Genomic DNA, 25235 nt, shown 5'->3' on the forward strand with positions numbered 1-25235 from the left:
GACATGAAACCTTGAGGCTTTACGAAACATTACTGGACAGCACATCCAAACAAGAACTTAAATGTAAAGCGAAATGGGAATGGGAGTTGGGCTTAGAATTCGAGGATACGGAATGGGGAACCATAACCCAGTACCACAAAAAGATCTCCAGGAATGCCCGATTGCAGCTCATACAGGTCGACATCACTAACAGAGCATACCTCACACCGGAAGTGATCTCCAGGTTCAGAGGGGCGGGAGTTAAAGAATGTCCTAAATGCATTGAACCTAGTGTGGGAATGACCCACATGTTTTGGAAATGCCGGATAATACAATCCTTTTGGACACAGATAGCTGCAAAAGTGGCAGAGACAGACATTGATCTAGATGTGCAAACATTGATGTCATGCATCTTGGGCAAATATAAAACAAGCAGGGAGAACGAACCCCTAAACAAGCTCGAGGACCTGATGAACATATTAGCGAAGAGACACATTGCTGTGAGATGGAAAAGTACCAAAAGCCCAAGTGTGGCATTGTGGTGGGAGGACCTGCATACATGGGTGACAGCGGAATCTGGGGCGTGGGAGAATGCACTGCGAGAACAGAAGCTAGACACCAGCGAAGACTTTCACCATTGGATGGCGCTCACAGTGCCATTATTTAATCCAAGAGAGGAAGATGTCACCATGGACGAAGCAGGTAGCCCGTGAGCGAAGTCCGGTACAGGCAGAACTGAAGGACAAACACTGGTCTTGGGAGGGAGGGAGGGGAGCGAGAGGAGGGCAGGGAGTTACATGTGCAAATCATAATTGACGCATTGATGTAACCAGTTCGGTTGATGTTGTTTAAAATTAATAAACATATATATTTTTTAAAAAGCAAATCTTTTACCTCTTGCATCAAACGAGACATGAAGGTGGTGCCCTGGTCCGTAAGGATCTCCTTTCAAAATCCTCTTCTCGAAAGGAAAGGTAGTAGGTAGATGCTTTAATATTTGGTCTGTAGTGTTATGCGGGAGAAAGGCTTCAGGATAACGAGTGGCATGGCCCATGATAACTAGGATGAAGCGATTTCCTAGTTTCAAGTGGGCCATCTATGTCTATCGCTATCCTTGAAAACTGGACATCGATGGTGGATAATGGTTGCAGTGGGGGGGCCACGAACTGGACTGGTTGCAGTTTGAGTGAATGCTAGATCAGGTACGGGGGTGAGCTCTTATGCTTCTTTGGGGGGGTGGGCTCTTTTGGGAAGATCAGCTTCTCAGAATACTTTTTATCCTCTGTTTCTTGGTGTTCTGCTTACTCTTGTGGTAGGTGGAACAATGTTTTTTCAAGTATCCTTTGGGCTACCTTCTCCCGCTCTTTTACTGTATATGTAATATTTCCATGGTTATGTAGGATAATCTTACTATCTCCTCGGACGTCGGGATCAATTACACCTGCCATTACATCCAACCCATATCTCCAAGCCAACTGGGACTTGCAAGCCAACCTGGATTTGGAAGCAAATCTAATATAGGTTCCCTGTGTAGGGGCTAATATCAGCCCAGAGGAAATCAGACTTCTCTTGCCAGGTGGTTTCACAATTTCTTCAGTGCTTTGCAGGTCACACCCTATGGACGTAGCTGTGGCTTCCGTAGGGGCTTTGGCCTTGGGACTCAATTTAGTAAACAGTACAGGTCCCCAACCTTTATCAGTTGGTATAAATCCCAACCCTGACACCATATGTGGCAGGTCAGGAGGAGGACGCGGACACTCTTAGGGCATTTACAATGTGTAAAGAATAAGGCCTTTCTTTCCCCATGACTATGGGGTGTTCCTACCTATTTTACCAACTAAGGTGCTAATTGGTCATCAGTGAATGTCCTATAGGAATAAGTCTGCTATCCAGAACTAGCCCTAACTGACCCTACCACTATTCTAAACATACTAAGGTCAGGAAAAGAGTCTCCCTTCTCCTGATGATTTGCTGCTTGCAGTAGTCTTCTTTCGCTTGTTAAAATGTAATTTTTAAATAGTTGCTCGTTACTTTCTTTATCAATTCAGGTAGTTCTCAAGATATTGTTGGCTTTTCTTGCCTCTTTAGATGACTTCCTTTTAACCTTTGTCGAAATTTTGGATCTGGGTTAATGAGCTTTCAGTAACCTTGGAAAATATATTTCCTTGTGTGGGTCTTGCTCTCTGGACAATTATAGTTTAGCTCTTTACAACCTGTTTTTTAGAATAGGCAGGGTTTCTGAATATCAACTTTTTGGGCCCTACGACCGCATTCACTGTCCGTTATTGAGTGTTGCGTGCATGTGAAAGGAATCTGAGCACAAATTCCCCACTTCCGATATAAGTTGGCTTTCACACAAACTCTGCGCCACAAGTGAAACTCAAGGTTTTACTGGTTCTTTTATTTCTTGGTTATTCAACGTTAGTGGGAGAGCCCTTTGTGATAACATGTGTTTCGGCACGTCCTGTACCTTTTTCAAATCTGGGCAATTTGTGTTACAAAATCCCATCTTAAGTTTATCAGTTCTTATATACGAAGGTCTTTAGATAGCAATAGTTCATGGGTTCAATCCCACCTGCAAGCTCTCATGTCTGTCTCTGTCCGCGTCGGCTCTCCAAAATGAATGGGGCTCTCCCACGGGAGTTGAATGACTAAGAAACAAAATAACCAGACAAACCTTGAGTTACACGTGTGGTGCAGAGTTTGTGTGAAAGGCAGCTTACTTCTTTACAACTTGGTCTCTTTTGTATGTTATTTATCTTAGTAATGGGTGGGATAGTTTCCCTCTTCCCAGGGTAGTGATGCCCAAGCACTATTGGATTCCCTCTCAGGTACTTCTGTGATTCTATTTCTCACATTAACACAGCTTAAGTTCCTTCACTTTTGTTTCAAGTGTTTGTCACTTATGCTGGGGCGAGTCTCTCGGATGACATTACTAGCCCCTTTTGGCCTCCTGGTCACCTTCAGTGCTCCAGGGGAACGTCTCTGAGGCCCGTATTGGCTTGAGACCTTATCTTTTGCTCCTGTGCACGGTCGTGTTGCTTTCACCGCTGTATTCTTCTTGTGGTTCTCTTTCTCCTTCGCTGGGTCTCAGTATGGGTAACTGGACAATTTCCGGCAGTATTTACTTGGTGGCGTCGTCGTAGTTGGATGGTTAGTCTACCCACCAAACTCCCATGGCCACACGCCCACCGAGATTTGGGCTCCCATCGCCCCTATTTCTCCCTTCTCGCACACGCTCAGCTTCCAGCGTCTCCTTCTGCCATTCAGAGCTGGCCTGCTTGTTGCGGCTCTGCATTTCTCTACACCTCAGTCAGGTGAGTCCCCTTTTGGGAGAAGGGACGTATTCACTCGATTCGTAACAACATGCTCTTAAGCAAGAAGTTTGGGCTTCTTAAAACGACTGACAAGTGCATGGACAATAGGCCGCGCTCTTTTGTTTTTTGACTCGATTTGCAGAAAGGCTCAAAACTAAAAAGGTCATCCTAACAGCGGAGGCATGGACTGATGATGGGTCTAAAAGATGGATCACCACTAGTACTAAAATTAAAGTCCAGTATGAAAGTTTGAGCGAGCATTAGAGGAAAAAACCCACTCAAACCATGAACACATTCTTAACAATATACAAAATGAGAATAGGTCTGACTTTCTGTAATCAAAGGATGCTCACAAATTTAAACTTTCGAGTACTGCAATCCTTAAGCAGCTAGATAGGTCTGCATGTGCAATACAAAGGTAAACTAATTACAGGGTTTACACATTTTCCACGAGGCTAAATTAAAGACCATTTCTATTAAAAATAGTTTGTTTAAATTGCCACAAAGCTATACATTCCCGTGCTGTGTAGCCCTCAAGGAGCTAGTTCAAATGGCAGTAGATTTTGTTGCGTGATGCAGGGTTCCACTGTTCGATGTCAGATGGCACTGAAGGACTCTCTACCTCAGGCCCACTCGACCAGGTGTAGCAATTTGTGCTTTGTCAGCCCCCTGCCGACCTCTAATAAACGCTACCTGATCTGAGTGGACCAGCCGTGGCATATGGACATCCAATCTGGATGCCAAAACCTGTGTGAACAACTTTGCGTCCACATTGAGTAGTGAGATCAGTCGTACGAGCCACAATTCCGTGGGTCTCTGCCCTCCTTGGGTATGACTGAGATAACCGTTCTCACAAACGACTGCGGCGCCCTTCCGGTCTCTAAGATGTAGTTAAATCATTTAACCAAGTACAGGACCAGGACGCCCGCAAATGACTTGCAGAAGCCGGCCGTGTACCCATCGTCCCCTGGGGCTTTTCCCGCTCGGCAGTGCTCTAATGGCTAGGAGAACCTCTTTCCCCATAATCGGAGCATCCAAGTCCGTGGCTTCTTCCCGCGTCATCCTCTGAGTCTTCACTCCGCTCAGGTATGCGTCCATTTTCCACTCATCTGGTTTGGCCCCACCCTTGTATAATCCTTCATAAAAGTCGGCAAAGCTTTCCAATATACCCTCCATTGATGCCTCTAGAGGACCACCTGTTCCTTCAACCCCCGATATCCATCTATCATCCTGCTGCCCCCTTAAAGGTGCTGCTAGGAGGGCATCTGTCTTATCCCCCTTCTCATTGTATTTCTGCTTCAGGAATTGTAACTTCCGAATGATCTTGCCTTCCTCTAGCAATTGAGTTCCGCTCTCTTACTCCTCACCTCCTCTATTTACTCTCCTGTTCCCTCCTCTGATGCTTGTATCCCTCCCTCCAGGTCCCCAATCTCTGTGCACAGTCCGTTCTCTAGTAAGGTTCGCTCTCTCTTTTTGCACGCCCCTTCTCTAATTAAAACACCCTGCCACGTCGCCTTACCCACATCCCACACCGTGTACCTGGGCACCTTCCCTGTGTCATTCAGAGTGAAATACTCCTGGATTACCCCCTCCAACCGCTCCATAAATACTGGGTCCCTCCACAAAGACTCATTACATCTCCATAACGATTTGTTAGGGCTAGGCCCGCCCAAATCGGATCCAGGGAGACCATGTCATGATCAGACCACGCAATCTGATGGATCGTGGAACCCCTTGCCGCTTTCAACATTTTCCTTGTAATACAGAGGTAGTCTATATGGGTGTAGGTCCCCTTGGGAGGCGAGTAAAAAATCCCCACTCCTGGGGATGAAAACAGCGCCAGGTGTCCTGCAGCCCATGTGAATCCAGTAATGCTTGGAAACTTATACCACTTCCCTGAGCCGGTTCCATGCCAGAGTTCCCCATTGCCCTTCTATTCAGCTGTGGTTTTGCCCACATCTTAGTCGCCCCCACAATAAGGTGTCCTACCCCCTCGTTAAGAGCCCTGACCAACATGGACCCAAGAAAATGTGACTGGCCCTGATTGGGGCATGCAATGCCACAAAGGTGAATCTGGCCCCCCCTTATGGTACCCATCAAACAGTGCCCTCCCCTCTGAACACCTCCACACCTTCTCTACCTCCATCTTGAACCTCTTATGTATCAGAATGCCGCCACCCGGTACCCCCTTCCTGCCTCCCAGAACCCCAATGCACCTGACCCAAGAGACCACTAGGGACCCTTAGTTCATCCTCTGGCAAACCTAGTCTCCTGAAGAAAGAGGACGTCCATTTACATTCTGCGAAACACCCTGGCCACTAAGGACCTTTTGGTCGGTGAATTGAGCCTCTTCACGTTCAACATGCAAACTCACAGGCAGTTATCCCTGCCCTTCTTATACAGGTCCACCATCGCATCACCTTCTGCCATTCCCACAAGAGCGAGAACCGCCCATCCCGTTCCTCTTCTTTCTGGGTCATAAAAAATCACATCAGCCTTCCATATGGATCAAACCTTTCCACCCCCAACTTGCCACGCCTTCCCTCGAACCCCGCCAAGGTGCCCAGACCACTCCCAGTTAACATCACTGGACAAGCACCGGACCACCAATAGGACCCTATCCATCGAGTCATCCCCACATATACCTCAAGAACAAAAGCCCCCACCCCGAACCCCATACCTCAAACCCACCCACTCTTCCCTACCACAATGAAAATCACCCTCTCCCTAGCTCCAAAATCCCCATTGAAAGTACACCTGCTAAATCCCCTATGCGGCAATGGCCCCCTCTCCTTAAAACAAGCCCTCAAATTCACCACCTCCCCCCCCCCCCCCCAACAGTCTAACCACAAAGTCCCACTAACAATATTCCAACCATATGGTCCAACTGAGACAAAATGCTCCCACCACTCCAGAAACAAAATTACCTTACGTTCAGCCTCAGGCCCCAGCTTTGGAGTGTTCAGGTCAGCCGTCCCCCGATGGAGGGGGGAGTTAAATTTCCTAAATTTCCTCGAGCCAAGCACCTTCCGTATGTTTGGCCCTTTTATACGCCACTGTCCGACTGTCAGCCCCTTCGGCCCTCCTTCCGGCATGGCTTCCCCATCCCCAGTCAGTTCGCCTCTGTATGTCATCCTCCGTAACCAGCTTGTAGCCATAGCCCGCAACCTGAAAAGAAATTTAGAAGGGGAAACTCCCACCTATATCTCACGCCCTTTTTGTTTACCCACTTTGTGAGCGGTGTGCATAGGCGCCTCTTTGCCAACGTGAGTGAGGACAGGTCCTGGAAAAATTGTGATCTTGGCATTCCACAATGTCACCGGTCCAGCACCCCGTGCTCTTTCCAAGATCTTCTGTTTGTCTGTGTATTTGTGAAATCGGGCTAGGACCGACCTAGAGCCTCTACCTGCCCCCCCCTGCTCTGTGCAACCTATCAATTTTAGGCTCATCGATGGTGTCATCCCCAAACGGGAGTTTAGCCGCCTCATGGAGAACCCTCCGCAGATCTCTTTCGGATGGATTGTGTCCTCCAATGCATTCCACATCTTTGACATGTAATGTCCACAGCTGTGCACTTCGGAAACTTTTTTTTGGCAGAGGGCGTCCTGTGTCGATGGCGTCTGGTCCATGTCCCTCGAGGGCCTCCGTTGAGGACGACGTCACAGGATGCTATAAATAGGACGCACTACGCCCGTAGCCTCAGTTCCATTTTTTTCCACGAACGTGTTAACTTCGTGAGACTCGGGGCGCCTCGTGTGTTTTCTTCATTGAATGTCTTTCTCATCGACCCCTCCGACTCCGCGGTCCGGCTTCAAGACCTGCCGGGACTGCAAGTCTAAGATGTCTCTCACCAACCCCCACTGCATTGGTTTGTGGTGCCTTGGTGAGTCGCACGACACTGACAACAGCTCCAAATGTCAGTAGCTGACTGCCAAGGCCTTGCAGGAGTGGAAGGGGAAGCTCCAAGTAGGTAGGGGCTCTAAGTCTGTTAAGTCCTCTTGTCTTCCTCGTACCGGCACTCCAGGAAGCGCCGTCACCGGTCGCCTTCCCGTCCTCCTGGGAGGATGGTGCCTCGAGGATGGTTTCATGCCCTACAAAGTCCTCGACTCCGGAGGAATGGGCTGCGTTTCTAAAATCCATGATGGCAATCATTTTTTTTATCGCAGGACACGAGTCCGGTCACGCCTTCTGACGAAGCTGGCCAGGATCGGTCTTGTTCCGTGTCTCGCACGCCTTCGGGCTCTGGTTCGTGACACGACACTCATCGGGAGCCGTCGAGGTCCCATATGGACAAGGACTCGAAAGGTCGCAAGAGATGTGTCTCTAGGTCTTTGTCCTATTCTCCAGCGAGACCGCAGTAACCTATTGAGGGCTCGGAGCCGGCGTCGACTCGTTCGGCACCATGTCCGTCCGATTCGGACATCACCGCTTTGCCGTCGTATCAGCCCACAGTGCCGTCAGCACCTGTGTCGACGCCGAAGCCTTCGGCGATCCTGATGTCGAGGTTGTCGACGCTCTCAATGTCAAAACCCTCGGCGCCATTGGCGCCTTTGGGAAATTTTTCTCTAAATTTGCCGTTGGAGTACCCAGACATTGTGGATCCTCCAAGGAAGGCTACATCCAAGTCGGTGAGGCCGGTTTTGGTCTCCATGCCCTCTTCTGTCCCCAGACCTGGGTTTTAATCCCCTCTGGATGATATTTTTGAAGAGGAGGAAATGTCTGAGGTTGAGGAACTTGGTGACCTTGATGATCCAATTTTTTTCTGGGGACAGTCAGTTGGAGGAGTTGAGGCAGACCCTCCATGATGCAAGTGGACTGGACACTTCCCCGGAAGTGGAGTTTGGTAGACCTGAGCCTGGGGCTCATGCAGAGTCTTCTTATGGGAGACTCATGGCACGAGTCTCGGAGTATCTGGGCTGGTCTAGTCCTCCAGAACACTTTGTGCAGGATGATCTGACGGACATCTTGGAACAAGGTCCGTCCTCTGAACCTGTTTCGTCATTTCATTCTACCTTGCAGAAAAGGGTGGCAGCTGCTTGGCAGTCTCCGGAGTCTCTTCCGGCTGTGAATAAAAATCTAACTAAGAAATGCCGCCCTTCCGTTAGTGACCTCAGCTATTTGTCTACTCACCCCACTCCTGAGAGTTTGGTGTTTCAGTCGCCTACGGCCACCTCGAGGCATGCGGCATACCCTACCATCTCTCAGGATAGGGACGACAAGCGCTGTTAGGCAGAAACCTGTGCAGTTCCCTTAGGGACCACTGCAAAAGGTTTAGGACTACAGGTGTTTGGCAGTAAACCCACTTGGTAGCAGTCTGTACCACACAGATTCACTTGGTAGCTGTGGCTGAGCAGTCAGACTTCCCTCAAGAAGAGTTAGGCAGTATGTAGAGTATACACAATAGGTACAGAGACACAGTAGCACAAGCAAACACTGACCAGAGACTTGGTGTAAAATTATATAATTATTTATTTAAAGACACACTTGTAAATTACACTAGCAAAAAAGAGGTAAGTAAATTCAGCACACAGCCACTATCATATATATACAACCCTATTCACTTATTAGATAAGTCTTAGTGAGAAACGCCACTTATTTTCAGACAGAGGTGAGCGCTTAAAATAAGATAGCACTCTAAAAAGTTATAAAGAAAGGGAGGGAAAAAGGCAGAGTTAAGGAAGCACACAAGTTTCAATACTTTTAAAAGAACCACAGTAAGGGAGGATAGGCAGAGTTCTACTGGAGAGCAAGGAAGTCAATTGCAAGGCCCACTCTTGGAGAGAGCAAGCAGAAGGGGTCCAGGTTCACACAGTGGGGTTATGCCAAAAGAGTCTTGTAGATAGTTTGCACAAAAAGGATGAAATTAAAGTCGGGAAACGTTAGCTAGGTTGTCCCAGGCTAGCCCAGGTTAGAAAGACAAGGCTTTACTGTCGCCCCGAACGATCTGTCGCAAGGGAAGCCAGGCAGGACACAGTACCTTAGTGTGAAGGAAGCTGGAGCGGGGGCAATTGTTCCTGGCAGCAGGTGCAAGTCACTGTTTCGTCCCGAGGAAGAGGAGGTCTCGCCGTGGAGGAAAGATGAAGGTCGTTGCACTGCCAGGGAAGAAACCAGCCGCGGAGTTCTTCGGTTTAAAGGTACTACCCTTCTCTTCGCGGTAGTGGTAAACCGTGGTATTCCAGTTGCCGGGGTGCTTGGCACAGGCAAGGCAGCCACGAGATTCTCCAGGAAGGTGAAAAGAAGGCAAAACTGGTTATCCCCACCAGTCAAAGGAAGAAGACTCTCCGGACTGGAGATCTCCTCTGTTGTCGGGAAAAGTGGTGAGACGGTTCAGCAGGGCTCCACCGGTGGTGTCATCATTGCAGGTCGGCTCAGCTTCTTTAGGTCCTGTGGCGACTTCTGAAGTTCCAGTCCCCAAAAGCCCTGCTATTATGCAGCACATCCCCATTCACTCAGCCTAGCTGTCAATCAAACATGCTAAGTGGTGAGCCGGCCGTCTCACCACTTGGGCCAATCACACAAGAGTGCGACTTGAGTTACCAAGGTAACTCAGCCCAGGGTGCCTAAACCCCCTCCCACACCCCCTGTGGTAACCAGACAGAGTGGCACTACTTTTGGAGACTTCTGTGGAGAAGCCCGCCAAAAAGTGGAACAAAGAGCTCAACTTGGGTTGGAGTCACAGAAGAGAACACAAACGCCATTTTAGATTCGAGTTCTGGCAAAAAATACCAACCGGGGAATTAACATTAAATAAATAAACCGGTGGTATGTTCGAGGCTATAAGAATTAAATAATTAAAGTTGGTAGCCTCGAACAATGGGAAAATCCCATAGAGGTATATTCGCGGTCGAATATAAAAAGTAGTATCCACTGCCACCAGCCAAAACTCGATCAGGGGGGACGGAGACGTGCCCCCTCGAACAATAGACCCCGAGGCAATCGAATTGCCCCAACCAGTACGTCCACAATATGATGGTTTGTACTGGTTTCTGTTCATAATTTGGGACTAGTAAAGCCAATGGTGACTTTACATGCTCTGGCAGACAGTAGTCAGTCCCAGGGTATGTAGTCTATGTTGGGGGGTCGCTACGACACCCCTGGGTTACGGCACAGAGGGTGCTGTGTAACCCACATTAAAAACACATGAGACCCTATGGAGTAAAAGACCCCACAGCCCATAAAACACATGGAAAGATAAAGGAACACCTCAAATCATGTCTAAGAGTGGGAGTAAAAAGAGTCTCACTCTTAGCAGGAGAAAAAAATAAACCCCAAAAATCCAGCAGAGCTGCTGGGGGACTCGCTAGGTTTGGGAAATTAGCCTTTACAGAGAATTCTCCCTAACAAGCGCTTCGACGTTTGGGCCCGGAAGGTATTTTCTGCTGGGAGCATGGCCTTGAAATCGGCCAACTCCACGTGTTCCTTGGCAAGGTTTTCAAACACTCTGTGCAATTGTTTCCTTGGCGGCTGAGCATATTCCCGAGGGGGAAGCAAGATATGGTTTCCTTGCTCTTGTGCAAGACGGCAAGGATGCCATGTGTGAATCCCTTCAGTCGGGGTTTGGATACGGCTGACAAGGTTAGCTGATTCATGGCTGCGATACGGCTGGCAAGGTTAGCCGATTCATGGCTGCGAGCACCGTGATATGCAGATTTGCGTGGTTGCGGAAGTCGGGGTTTGCTCCGGATGTGCAGGCCCGTCTTCTCAACATGCCCTTTGATGGTGCACATTTATTTGGCAGCAAGGCTGACGAGAGCCATGAGAGGTTGCAGACCTCAAAAGCTGTGGCGAAGTCTTGAGCGCTGCGGTGCATCAACCTCTGCCTTTTCATCCTAGGGGACAGCAGTGGAGGGGAGGTTCCTTTCGGTACTCCTCCTCCTTTGGTAGTACGAGAGGGGCCGCCAGTCAAAGGGGCAAGCAGAAAGGTTTCAAAAAAAGGTAGCAGGCTCTCTTCTCCAGAAAGAACATGGCATGATAACCTGTTCTGAGATGAGTTTGCAGCACACACTTTTTGCTCACTGTACCTTTGACAGATGGAAAATATCCATTTGCATATCAGTCTTTGTCCCGCCCACATGGGCAGTCTAGCATTTCAGTGCTGTAGCAGTTCCTCTCTGAACAAGAGTACCAAAAGCAACCAGACGTGGACTCCCTGCTCACTGTGCTCAGGCACAGCTTCACCTCACTGATGAGGCCCAACAATGCTGAAATACGTGTATGGGGTTGCTGTCGGTACTCTTGTTCGGCACTGCAGCATCTCAAATTCACTCACTGATGGGGCCTAAAGTGGGGGCCTTTAACACTTTCGGGAGCAGCGCGCCTAGGCTGTAACCATTCTGCATGGCCCCTGGTTGCCTTCGGCTCTGTGTTTTTTGAAGTTAAGTTTTGCAGGAACGTTGCAACCTTTCTGTTCAGCATTGACTTTCTAAGACCTTTATTAGATCAACCTCTTGAAGTAATACACAGATGTTTTATAGGCTAAAATTGTGAGTACTTGTTTGAACAGTAGATGGGCCACAAAGAAGTGAGGCTTCTGGCGCATTAATGTGCCACTTGACTTCCATCACAGATTAGTGACATCTGATTGAGAAATCCACAATAATGGCCCATAGCTTAAGCACAGTTGTCTGTTTTTTTGATGATGCTTAACCATGGGAGACTCCACCATTTTCCTTACAGCAGTCGGGCAGATCAAGAAAACCGAAGAGAACACAAATTACAAGGACAAATAATTGTATTCTGTGGACAGACGACACACACTTAAAGTAAAACTACCCTTGGAATGTTTATCTAAATAGACCCTCACGTTGGCTTGTTGTAAAGATGGATTTATAGAATCTGGCCTGGTGGACAGATTTTAGGAGGGCCCCCTAGTTATAGTGAAGAGAGAACAAAGAGGTTTGCCAAAACCCATCAAGGTAGCAATGGAGAGCAGTCAGGGCTTTTCTCGGGAGAGTGTGAGTGGGGTCAGGGGCCCTTAGTGAGTCTACACAATAATGCAATTTAGACAGCTAAGTATAACAATACAGTTCTTTATTCTAGGCCTCTTCTACGCACTGGGAAAACTAGCAGGTGATAGTATTGCACAATACTCAATATTAAACCTATATAAATTCACCATAGGTTCATAAATGCATTCAAATGACTTGGTCAACACAAGAGGTAAGTAAACTAATGCAGCAAATGATGGAAGTGAATTCCCTACCTTAAGCAGTCCAAACCCTAAGAAGAATGGGGCCTTGTGCCAAAAGTCACAGGAGCCACAATGCTTATCACAAGAAGGAGTCTTGCAGGAAAGTTATAATGTACTTGTTTTGGTGAGGGAATAACGTACTCCAACAATTTCACTAAGGTAAGTCAATTGTTTTTTGTATTTCAGGAGTTACTACCCAGGTTCAACAACCAAAAAGCAGTGGAATGGAAGGTTAGGATACAAAGGGACTTAATGTTATCCTATGGAGTACATGGGGGAAACTGATGCACTACATTTATTCCCCCCCAACCCCCACCTCAGATATTCCCAGATGGGTCTCCTGGGGATTGCAGGAGGTTGGATTTCCCGCTGTTCGTTCCTGTGACAGTTGCTGAGCAGCTTCTAGTCAGTCCAGATGCAAGAGGCAATGTCTTGCGATGAAGAAATGGAACAAACACCGATGCAGGCCTCTTTAGGACACTTCATAGGACTGGGGAATGTGCACACATGTAACAGCCAATGTCCTACCAGTCGTAGTAACAGAAACTTCTGTAGGACAGGATCCTTTTGAGGCTGGGCTGCTGACATTCGGAGATGAGGCAGATTGTGCCACAAGCAGGCGACCACCAAAGTTCAGAGTGCAACTGCGGAACAGTGACTTTTCTGGTGAGGTAGTACACGAGAGAGCTGGTCAGTCCAACCATTGGTGCAGGGACACTTCCGAAGGTTCAGGATAGCTGGATCCTAGAGAAGGCATTGAGACTAGTTGGTCCCACTAGTCCAAGAGCTGAAGCACTTCTCAGGTCTTCAGAGATCAGGTAGTCACCAGGCGAGACTAACTAAGGGATGCCAGGCCTCTTCAAGGGTCGTCTTCGGATCTTCAGTTGTTGTTTGTCTACGAGGGATTCTTGGCTCCAATGCTGCTCTGAAGAAATGGCTGCAGGAGTCCAGGCTGGAAGCAAGTCCAAGCCCACCAATGGTAAGGATCTGCACCATTGAAATATCCAGTAGTTGTCCAATCAGGGACAACTATTGCTTTCGCTCATGCCCCACACCTACATTCTCTGGCACCGCGTATGTGGCGTGGGACCAGACAGTCCCACCCCCTTCCTTGGCACATAAACACAAAGGCACCACTAACCTGCGAAAGCAGCAGCTTCCATGGGCAAGTGCATGCCCTTTTTTAAGGAATTTCCTGACCTGGAAATGCAGGAAGAAGGCCAAACTACAATATGGCCAAACAACGAGCAACAATCTCATGGCACAGCCATTTTAGGACAATAGCCATGTTTAGTAGCCATATGTGGGAACCTCAACTGTGCACACTCAAAATGCTAACATGGTAATGTATATGCTGCCACCAACTTGTCTTTAGGCACATATAAATGTAACCACAAATCCCAAGTGTAAAAAGCTAGGCTAACAAAAAGGTATCTCCATTTCACTGCATTGTAAGATGCTGGGTGCAATGTTAATAAGTCACAGAATTAAAAAGAGAAACAAGTCTGAAAGACTGATAGGTTTCCCCATAACAGATGAGCAACAGGCAAGGGAAGTGAAGTTGAAGTGTTTACTTCCCTTCAAAAAGTCACAACAGGTTCACAAACAGAACAAAAAGATTGGGGGTACATAGGAACTTGGAGGGACATTTGTAAAAAGATAAATCTTTCCTAACACTTTTTACTAGCGCTTATGTTCAATCTTATGCATGTTTTACTAGTAGTTGTACAGGAGGGAGACAGTCAGTTCATGTTTTTCTATAGTAGTTAGCACTGTGGGATAGATAGTAAGACATCTGTGAAGGAGACTTTAGAGAAAACGTCTAAGGTGGCAGGGAGATGATTTTCCTACCAGAAACCTCTCCTGGAGGCAACTGAAAGGTATGATTTGAGTGCTTGACGCACCTTACGATGAAGGGTGTATTTATAATGAGGCTACCACACTTGCTGGTTTTAAGCTGCATCTTGTTAAAAAGGTTGTTGGTTCTTACTTGTTTTTTTTTTATTGTATGATGGCTTTTTAAAATTGTGTTTGCAGTATTCAGTGAAGCAATGTTCTCGAGCTGAGATTATGCATCTGGTAGTGCATTTTAAATGTAGATAAATGAATGTATTGATATATGGTATTAATGTATATGATGTATGTATTAATGTATGGTCACCCCTCTCTCTCTCTTGGTCAAACCACTCCTTTCGCTCCTCCCACCTGGGTCGCTATGGCCCTGTGACCTCGCCTCCAATAGCCCTGCCAACCTCATTCACGAACATCCGCCCGATGAAACGATTTTCAGCTGCTGCCTTAACTGCCACCTTTATCCCCATTTTCCCCCAACTCCGATTCTACCACTGACTTTGCTCTCAGCAACTTCCACCTGTCCATCACCAACACCCTTGACATTCTTGCCCCTGTCATGAGGATCCGCTTGAAACCTGCCTCTAAGCGCAGCACCTAGTACGACTCTGAACTTGGAGCTCTGAAATTAAGGTGCAGAGCTCCGGAGCGGAAGTGGCAAACCGCAGGTGCACCCTCTGACAAACTGACATGCTACCTGCTCCAAATGCAATACAGACTCGCTATCCGTGCCAAGAAAAGGGCCCATGTTCAGGCACGGGTATCTTGCACGTCCAGTAGCATGGCTGAACTTTTCAAAATCTGCAACTAGCCAACCCTTCACAGTATCCTCCTCCCCTAGTCCCTCTCAGGCTCTCTGCAATGCACTCGACGCTCACTTCATCACCAAAACCCAGGACATCCTGAACAGCCTTGTAACACAATCTTCCACCCCCCCATCTCATCATTCGCCCTTCTCTCACATGATGAAGTCACCAGAGTTGTCAGCTCCATGAAGGTCTCTTCCAAACAGGTTTCCCCTTGCTCTTCGAGAACCATCAAGGACAACATTGGCCTCACACTCAGGACATTGCCATGAAGTCCCACTTTCAGCTCTTCCTTCTCAAAGGAATTCTACCTTTTCGAATGGATTGTGTCCTCCCACGTATTCCTCATCTTGTGATAAATCGTTATCTCCAGCTTCGCTGCTTCGGAAAAACATTTTCTCGGCAGAGGGCGCTGTGCTCGAGGTTGTGGCGTCGATTGTCCCTCGACATACTCCGTACTCTGTCGACGTTACCGATGGTATAAGTAGCTTGAGCCGCACCCATTGCTTCAGTTCCGTTTTTCCGATCGCTTCGCTATCGAGAAAGGTGCGCTTCTATTTTCTGTGAAGAAAATGTCATCATCTTCGACACCTTCGACACCCACAACTGGGTTTAAAAAGTGTGCAGATTGTGGGTCTAAGATGTCGATTACCGATCCCCACCGGATTTGTCTCTGGTGTCTCGGTTCCAGTCACCGAACCGACAACTGCGGGTCCTGCCAATCGATGACCGAAAAAGCTCTTCGTGAGAGGAGAGGTAAACTGTCGGTGGGGAGTGAGGCCTCAAAAAAGGTTTCATCAAAAAGACATAAGAAAGCGACTGATTCTAAGGGATCGGATCGCCATAGGCACTCGAAGAGATCTCGATCTAGGAGTAAATCGAGACATTCTTCGTCGTCATCGAAAAAAATGAAGAGGAGTCATAGATCTCCCTCATCTTCTTCTTCAGAGTCGACCGAAGAAATTAGTTGTCCGACTAAATCGGATTCTCCCAGTAAGTGGGAAGAATTCCGCAAAAAGATGATGGAGGTTTTCGAGAATGCTGCCTCGACCCCCTCGAAGGAACCTCGAAAAAGCCATACCCCTAAAGTCGCTCCATTGGACGACAAAGGGAAGTCCAAGGCTACTATGGCCAAGACCAGTAGCGTCGAGGAATACAAAAAACCTCGAGTCGACGTAAAACCGTCAAATCTTCGAGAGTCGAGCACCTCTCCAGTGCCGGCCAAGAAACACAAATCGTCGAAGACTTCGACAACTTCGTCGACGCCCTTGACGTCGATAATTTCGACACCAAAGCCAAATGCGCCATCAACGCCATTGTCGAAGTCATCTTCGAAAACTTCGAAGACACCCTCGAAAACTCCGAGGGATTTGCCATTTTCTTCGAAGCAGATGGAAGCGGAAGAAAGGAGATTCACTCCTTTGCCCAGATAATTTTTTTTCAAATCTATGTCTGCAATCTATGAAGAGTCTGCTTCAGAAGAAGACGAAGTTACTTCTTTGGGAGTTACTTATGGTACAAGACAAGTTCCTGAAGAACTTATTGACCAGGAATCTAGAATGAGAGACCTGAGTGATACTCTACATTCTGCCAGTGGAGTTGACACATCCCCAGAATTAGAGTTCGCCAAACCTGATCCTGCAGAGCATGCAGATGCCGGGTACAGGGGTCTTATGACCAGGGTAGTTGAATACATGGGTTGGGCTAATACTTCACCCATTTTTGAACAAGATGACATGACGGATATCATCGTCAAGGGACCGCAGAAGGATCCTGTTCTCCCTTTTCACAAGGCCCTTCAAAGGACTGTGGAGAAAAACTGGGAGAAACCAGAAACCATTGCTGCTGCAGATAGCACTTTTCCAAGAAAATATAGACCAGCTGGATCGGATCCTGAATATTTGAATAAACATCCGACTCCAGAGAGTTTAGTCATTCAAGCAGCATCCACTTCAAAACAAACTGCTTATCCAACTATCTCTCCAGATAGAGAGGATAAAAAAATGGACGCCTGGGCACGTAAAGTTTTCACGTCGGGCAGTATGGCACTTAAGTCGGCAAATGTCATTTGTACCCTAGCCAGGTTTACCCATACCCTGTGGGACTGTATTTCGGCGGCGGCTGATCATATTCTGGAAGGCGAGGAAAGGCAAGGCTTCCTGAATATAGTCAAAGACGGGAAGGAGGCAATGGGGGAATGCCTCCAGTCTGGACTGGATACTGCTGATAGTATCAGCAGATCCATGGCTGCAAGCGTTGTGCTACGCAGATTTGCGTGGTTGAGGAAGTCGGGATTTGCACCGGACGTGCAAGCTAGACTTCAACATGCCCTTTGATGGCTCGAGGCTCTTTGGCAGAAAGGCTGATGAAAGCCTAGAAAAACTTCAGACCTCGAAAGTGGCAGCTAAATCACTTAGCGCCTCTTTGCGCCAGCCTCTAAAACCCTATTCCGGCTCATCTTCCTGGAGGGGTTGTTCTTTTCGATACTACTCCTCTTTTGGTAGAGGAAGAGGGCAGGCTTCAAAGGGGCAAAGGGAACTTCCCTCGTGGAGCACGGGGAAGAGGTGCAAAATCAGCCTCAGGAGCGGCATCTGTACCCTCAGCCACTCGTGCAGCCGCCTCCAAATCCCTCTGAGACCTTGTTACACAAAACACCAGTGGGAGGCAGGATCTCAACATCTGAAGGAATGACTGGGCATTACCTCAGATGCTTGGGCACTGGAAACAGTAGCCCAAGGTTACTGTCTCCCCTTTCTAAAAAGGCCTCAGACTCATCAACCGGGAGCCAACTCAGTCAAAATTCCGGATCCGCTCCTGTTGCAGGAAATTTTAACCCTGCTAGAGAAAGGTGCCATAGAACTGGTACCTGTAGCGGAGAGGAACAGCAGTTGGTACTCCCCATATTTTCTCATCCCAAAAAAGGACGGAGGACTGAGACCCATCTTGGACTTGAGAAACTTGAACAAGTTCCTCAGGAAGGACAAGTTCAAGATGGTGACTCTTTCTCAGATCCTTCAGGCTCTCCAACTCCAAGATTGGTTGGTATCATTGGACCTTCAGGATGCTTACTTTCATGTGCCAATCCATCCAAAGCACAGAAAGTACCTGAGGTTCGCGATTGGCAATTCTCATTATCAGTTTCGAGTTCTGCCATTCGGGTTGACCTCCGCCCCGAGGGTTTTCACCAAACTGTTGGCGGTTGTGGCAGCAAGTCTCAGGAAAGGAGGTATTCACATATATCCCTACCTGGACGACTGGTTGATCAGGGCAAGTTCTCCAGAACAAGCTCAGGAACATCTTTCGATCACCTGCCACTTCCTCCACAAACTGGGCTTCTCCCTCAATTTCAAGAAGTCCCACATGATACCAGCCCAGAAACTCCAGTTTATCGGAGCAGTCTTGGACACTTCATCGCGAAAAGCTTCGCCTCCCGAAGTGAGAGCTCTCCACATCCAGCAGATGGTAACAAAATTCCAGAATGTCCAACGTCTACCGGCCTTCGATTTTCTCAGGTTGCTCGGCCTCATGGCATCCTGCCTTTTCCTAGTACCAGAGGCCAGGTTGAGAATGAGATCCCTTTAATGGGCACTCAGAACTCTGTGGTCCCAGTTCTCAGGGAATATGTCGGATCTTCTGCAAGTCCCGAGCGCAGTTGCTCAGGATCTTCTATGGTGGGCTTGCAACAACAACATTCTCAAGGGAGAGTCTTTTTGGCAACCATGGCCGGAGATAACGGTAGTGACGGACGCCTCACTCACGGGGTGGGGAGCACACACCAACGATCTGACAATCAGCGGTCGTTGGTCTCCATCGGAGTCCAAACTACACATCAACCTATTAGAGCGGAGGGCAATCAGACTAGCTCTGAAGGCCTTTCTGCCCTCTGGACAGGGAAAGAATGTTCTGATAATGACGGACAACACAGTGGCCATGTACTATCTCAACAAGAGAGGAGGTGTAGGGTCACTGCCACTGTGCAGAGAGGCAATGCAGCTCTGGTTCTGGGCAATACGAGAAGGAATCTCTCTGTCGGCAATTCACCTAGCCGCAGAAAAGAACACGGCAGCAGACGCTCTGAGCAGGCAGAGCACGGTCTCTCACGAGTGGGAGCTGGCTCAGGAAGTCCTTCTGGAGATCTTCGCCCTTTGGGGAACCCCTCAAGTGGATCTGTTCGCCACTGCGATCAACCGGAAGTGCGATCAGTACTGCTCAAGGGAATTTCCTCAAAGAGGAGCTCTGGGAGAAGCATTCGTAATGGATTGGAAGTTTCCACTGCTGTACGCGTTTCCCCCAGTCCCTGTGATTCCTCAAGTAATCAGGAGGTTGAGAAAGTTCAGGAAAACCATGATCCTAATTGCCCCGGATTGGGCCAGGAGGACGTGGTACCCGGACCTTCTAGACATGTCCATCTGCCCTCCAATACGTCTTCCGCAAAGAGAGGATCTTCTCTCGCAAGAGGAAGGTCGGGTTCTCCATCCAGAGGTCAAGACACTCAACATTCACGCATGGTTTCTGAGAGGTTGAGATACAAGGATTGGGATCTTACGGATGACGTAATGGAAATCTTGCTTTCGGCCAGAAGACCAGCAACAAAGTCTTTGTACCGATGTCGCTGGAATAGGTTTAGTAACTGGTGCAAAGACAAGGATGTGGACCCTTTTCAGTGCGGCACTCCAATGGTGCTTTCCTTTCTGCTACATCTAGCTAATCTGGGGCTCCAGATAGGAACAATAAAAGGATACCTTGCTGCGCTGTCCATTTTCAAGCGCTCCTCGGAAGAGGTTTCATATTTCAAAATACTGTTAATAATTCAATTCTTAAAGGGGCTCACTAATGTATACCCTCCAGTACCTTTTCATGTACCAGCCTGGGACTTACATTTAGTATTAAAATTCTTGACTTGCATACCTTTTGAGCCTCTGCACTCATGTCCATTGAGGCTTTTGACTCTAAAAACTGTCCTCCTTGTGGCCCTATCATCAGCCCACAGGGTTAGCGAACTTCAGGCTCTCTCATGCAAACCACCATGTACTATTTTTTATAAAGATAAGGTAGTCCTTAAAGTTAAACCTTCATTTTTGCCAAAAGTAGTCTCGGACTTCCATTTGTCACAAAATATAGTACTTCCTACGTTTTATCCTCCTCCTCACCTGGGCAAAGAAGATGAGAGATTACATAGATTAGATCCCAAGAGGGCTCTTAGTTTTTACATCTCTAGGATGGCTAAATTGAGACAAGATGACCAACTGTTTGTGGGTTATACTGGTCAAAAATTAGGCTTATCTGTAACAAAACAGACCATTTCCCGCTGGATCATATTAGCCATAGTTGAGTGCTACAGACTAGCGGGAAAAGAACCACAAGATGGGCTTCGTGCCCATTCTACAAGGGGAATGGCTACTTCTGCGGCTCTAAAGAGGGGAGTCCCGGCAGCAGACATTTGTGCAGCTGCAACCTGGAAAACAATAAATACCTTTGTTAAACATTATTGCTTGTACACTGCCTCCTCTAACGAGGGTTTATTTGCAAAGGCAGTTCTGCATTCTGTCCACGAAAACTGAAATGGTACGCCCACCTCCAAAAAATTGATACTGCTATGGGAGCCTATCACAAGATGATGAATATGTGGGAGGACACAATCCATTCGAAGAACAAGTTACTTACCAACTGTAACGTTCTTTCGACTGGATGTTCCTCCCACGTATTCCTCATCAACCCTCCCATCCTACCCCACAGTACAGTTTACGTTTTCTTACACTTTCCTCTCACGAAGAATGTATTGGTCATGGTACACGCCTGGGTGTTCCTCCTATATATATATTTCATCGAAAAAATAGAACTGAAGCAACGGGTGCGGCTCAAGCTACTTATACCATCGGTGACGTCGACAGAGTACGGAGTATGTCGAGGGACAATCGACGCCACGACCTCGAGCACAGCGCCCTCTGCTGAGAAATTTTTTCCGAAGCAGCGAAGCTGGAGATAACGATTTATCACAAGATGAGGAATACGTGGGAGGAACATCCAGTCGAAAGAACGTTACAGTTGGTAAGTAACTTGTTCTTCTCACCTTCCGGCAGAAGCTTAATGTTACCCAAGCCCTCGTTCTTACGAGGCTCTGACTATTAAAATAGCCTCTTCCTTAATTTTCCTTCTTCCACTCTGCATCCTTTCCAGCTAATCCAGAATAGGGCAGCAAGACTTATCCGTGGCCTCTAGCCCAGAGACCGCATCTCTCCTGCCCAAATAGTCTTCACTGGCTCCTGGTTGCTTCATGGATTAAATTCAAATCCCTCTATACCATCCACAAGGCTTTCTGGGGCCGGAGACCACACAATCTGCAACTCTCTTACTAAGTATTCCCCCTCTAAACCCCTGCGCTCCTCTGGCACCAACTCTTTGTGTAAAGTGTTTTGCTAAACAGGGCAGGAGGTCGATCTTCGTCAGTTGGCTCCCTCCTTTGGAACAGCCTCCCCCTCCCTCTTTGTCTTGGACAGAACTTTCTTAAATTCCAGAAGCTCCTCAAGACCTTTCTCTTTAACCTCAGCCCCCCCGAATCCCCACCAACATCTGTCTATCCTCAGCACTTGCCTCGGCTCACCCTCCACCCTGCAGGGTTGCCCTTACCTTACATTGCTCTTCACTTGTTGCTTACCCATGAGCATCACAGCACCTATTCCATTCCATTCCCCCTCCATTCTGCATTTGCACGTTCTGAACACTCACACGGCATAGTAGGGTCGTCTTCCCAGCCCCTCCCACTGTATTTAATATTTGTATGTATTTCAATCGTTTTTACATCCCCTTGTCCCCTCCCTGTTGGCCTGTGAGCGCTTTGAAACAGTATTTACTTCCTGTATAAGCGCCTAACAAGCAAACAATCAAATTTTAAAAAAGATTGAGTGCTATTGAGGAAATGTGTGCCATTTTTCATGCTGCTTAACTTTAAAATAAAACCTATTGTTTGCTAAACATTTTTTTCTTGCTCAATTTTAGATTTCAGGAACAATTGTGGATAAGAGTGGGCGCACACTTTCTGGCCAGACTGGAGAAGCATTTGTCATTAGCGTCTCCCATGCTGAGCCAGTGTGGTAAGAAAGTATTAATTTGATTTAATTTGTTTTATCAGGTCTTCCCCTTTCCTTATCGTAGTCCTTGTTTTATGAGTACTAGTAGTGTTTGGGAAGCAAGCAAACGTAGTAGCTCTTGAAAACAATTTCAATTCCTTCCATTGCTCTGGGGTCCGTTAGTCTGCTTCCCTTGATTGAGAAGCCTCATTGGTTGTTGCTCTGTATATATGTAAAAGCTCTATTTCATCTCTTCCGCTGCTTATCCAGTTCCCACCTGACATTCTCCCCTACTCTTCTTCAGCTAGAAACCTCTGCGCCATCTGACCCTTCACATACCTTCACTACTTTTAGCTCCAAAACTGGAACAGCAGCTTGCCTCACCTCCTAAATATTGGGACAATCGGGCATCTCCTTCCTTTCAAAACCACAAAGCATCTCTTAACCACTCTTTTTGTCTCTAAACTGGACTACTGTGCAGTATCCTCTTTGGTCTCCCCAACTATACTATCTGTCCTCTCAACAAGATCATTAACTTCGCTACCAGGACCCTTTGAACTCCCTAACTTCATACCTACTTCCTCATACCGTCACAAGGCTGGATGGCTTATGATGCAAAACAGGGCCAGATTTAAATAATGTCTTCACCTGGTACACAAATCTGTCCACGGTAAGGCACCACTGTATCCATCCTCCTCTATCCAACTCTATAAGCCTTCTCTTTATCTCTGCTCCCGCTCCTCGACAATTCTTGTGGCTCCTCGCCCTCCCTGTGGTTCCTCTTGCTTCCGCTCTTTCTCTCTTCTTGCTCCACTTGCATGGAATTCTCTTCCCCAGTCCACAAAGGTTTGTTCAAAACCAAACTAAAAGCCTACCTCCTTGCTCCCGAGTTACCCGCTTAACGTTCCTCTCATATGCCTGCTCGCTAACGTTTTTCCCTCACCTCTAACCTGCCTCTGTCTCTCACTTCCTCTGCCTCCATTTATGTACTTCACCCATCATGATCATGTTCTGACCTGGCCGTACTGCCTACTTGCACTTAAAATGTCCAATATTGGTTGTCCTTAATCTATTTGTCTACTTCTCCAGCATGGGGTCTGGCATGGATTCACATGCTCATGAATATTCCCAGGCAGGCTGGGAATCCTCTGTAAAAGTAAAAACAGTTTCACTTTCACTTACAAACTGTATTCCTCCTTTAAACCAATCACTGTCCTCTGGGTCATACTGCCCCATCCAATGACCGTCCTCTCCCTAAGCACCTCCTCTGGCAGCCATCTTCAGATTTTTACTGCACGCTTCAATGTTGGGAGTCCTCGAGTTTGCTCTGCAAGCTACTTCTACATTTTATTTTGTTTACGATGGAAAAAGGTTAAATTTTTGTTCCTAAAGAGCCTGTGTGCTCTCTTCACCATCTGCCGGCAGCAGGGATCCGTTGTCTGTGAATTTCAACACACCTCAAGGGCGAAGATCGTTGAAGATACTAGAAGGCCATCGGGCCTACTTCGCCGCACCCTCCGACCGTGACTTGAGGAGGTAAGGTCCCTCTTCAATCCCTGCACCAAATGTGGGCTATGGAATGTGTTTGTAGAAGACAAGCACCTGTTTTGCCTCTACTGCCTGCATCCAGACTGAAGACGACGAGGGACAAGCACAGTGGACTGGTGGTGTGGCTTAATGCCAGGGCCTCTGACAAATGCTCCGAGCAGGGTCATGCCTCATCCAGGCCCGGCTGGTCGGAGGAGCGGTCTTCTAAGTCCTTTGAGGGCACCCCATCCATGGGGGCCCAAGACCAAGCCAAGAACCGCAAGTCTGATGGGGTGCGATCAACATCGCCCTCCGCCTCCATTGCCAGACGGCAATCGAGCTCCTCCTTGAAAAGGAAATCTACCCCGGCTAAACTACGGGAGATGTCAGAGAAGCTGCGGATGGAGGAGATGAAGGCCGAACAGCCCAAGCAGGCCCAATCGGCACAGCCTAAGTCTTAGTTGACGATGGAGTTGGTGACGGCTACTACCACGACGGCTAAGGGTGCTGACCCTGTGAAGGTAGCCTGTGCAGCACAGAACGTATCCCTGCCCCGAAGACGCGACACTGCCGCAGTAACTTTGGCAAAGTCGGCTGGAACACCAGAAGGGGGGAGACCGGCTCAGGCCGCACAGGTGGCCTGAGCCCACATGGGGGGAAAAAAGGGGTGGCTCCAAAATAGCCCTCCCAGATTTTGGCCCAAGCCATGGAGGTCTCGTCCACGGACAACGATGACCAGGAGTCCTTGCACATGATCCACAAGGACGTTGAAGAGGAGAGTGTTGACGGTGCAGGCCTAGCTTTCCGATCCCGCCAGCTCAGCCGAGAGACGGGTCTCTGGACATTCTGTTGACCCTGCACACCTTGGTGTCAGAGATCCAGAGGAGGATGTCACCGGACCCCGCTCCAGTGGTCCCCCAGCTCCCCAATCAGCCTCCAACGAATAAGAGGAAGTGTCATCCGACGCCCCCATTTCAGCCTCCACAAACACGTCGGGGCCCCTTCTCCGCCAGCAGACCCAGACAAGGGGATGGATACGGCCACGACTACGAACAAAGATACCGTTGCAGCGGAGGGCGAGTCTCTGCATTTGGATGCTCCACATATGGTGTCCCCACCTAACGAGGTGGGATTGTTACAATCCATGAACTCCAGAGCCTCTGAGCTATTCCAGCTTATGCCAGAGGAAACCAGGAAGCAGGGTTTCTTGTATCAGAGGCGTGAGGACAGGAGGAAGATCGTTGTCTGTCTCCCCTTGCCCCCCCCGCCTTGTCGCGCCTTGAAACACTTGTGTATAGGCGCGTTATAAATGCCATATATCATATCATATCAATGGCGGTGCCCCTTCTGGATGGCGTGTGGGAAGAGGGCCAAGCCCTCAAGAGCCGTTGCACGGCTCCAGCCAAACGTTTTAGGCTGGAGAAGAAGTATTGGGTGCCGGACTCTGCATCCAAGTGCCTGAGGTTGCAACCATCGCCGAATTCAGTGGTATTGGTGG

The 25235-nt window shown here is 48.1% G+C and overlaps 1 protein-coding gene across 1 annotated transcript in view; it reads left to right on the forward strand.

Annotated features, from left to right (window-relative positions):
• Positions 1-25235, forward strand: part of MTR (5-methyltetrahydrofolate-homocysteine methyltransferase) — a 1960411-nt gene that overhangs the window by 456221 nt on the left and 1478955 nt on the right. The window contains exon 8 of the mRNA XM_069607970.1: positions 22140-22234. Coding sequence (XP_069464071.1) covers positions 22140-22234 — 95 coding nt within the window. The remainder of the gene's footprint in view (positions 1-22139; positions 22235-25235) is intronic.

This window comes from Ambystoma mexicanum, chromosome 4q, assembly GCF_040938575.1.
Source record: "Ambystoma mexicanum isolate Mex_15411 chromosome 4q, UKY_AmexF1_1, whole genome shotgun sequence".
In the NCBI taxonomy this organism is placed as follows: Eukaryota; Metazoa; Chordata; class Amphibia; order Caudata; family Ambystomatidae; genus Ambystoma; species Ambystoma mexicanum.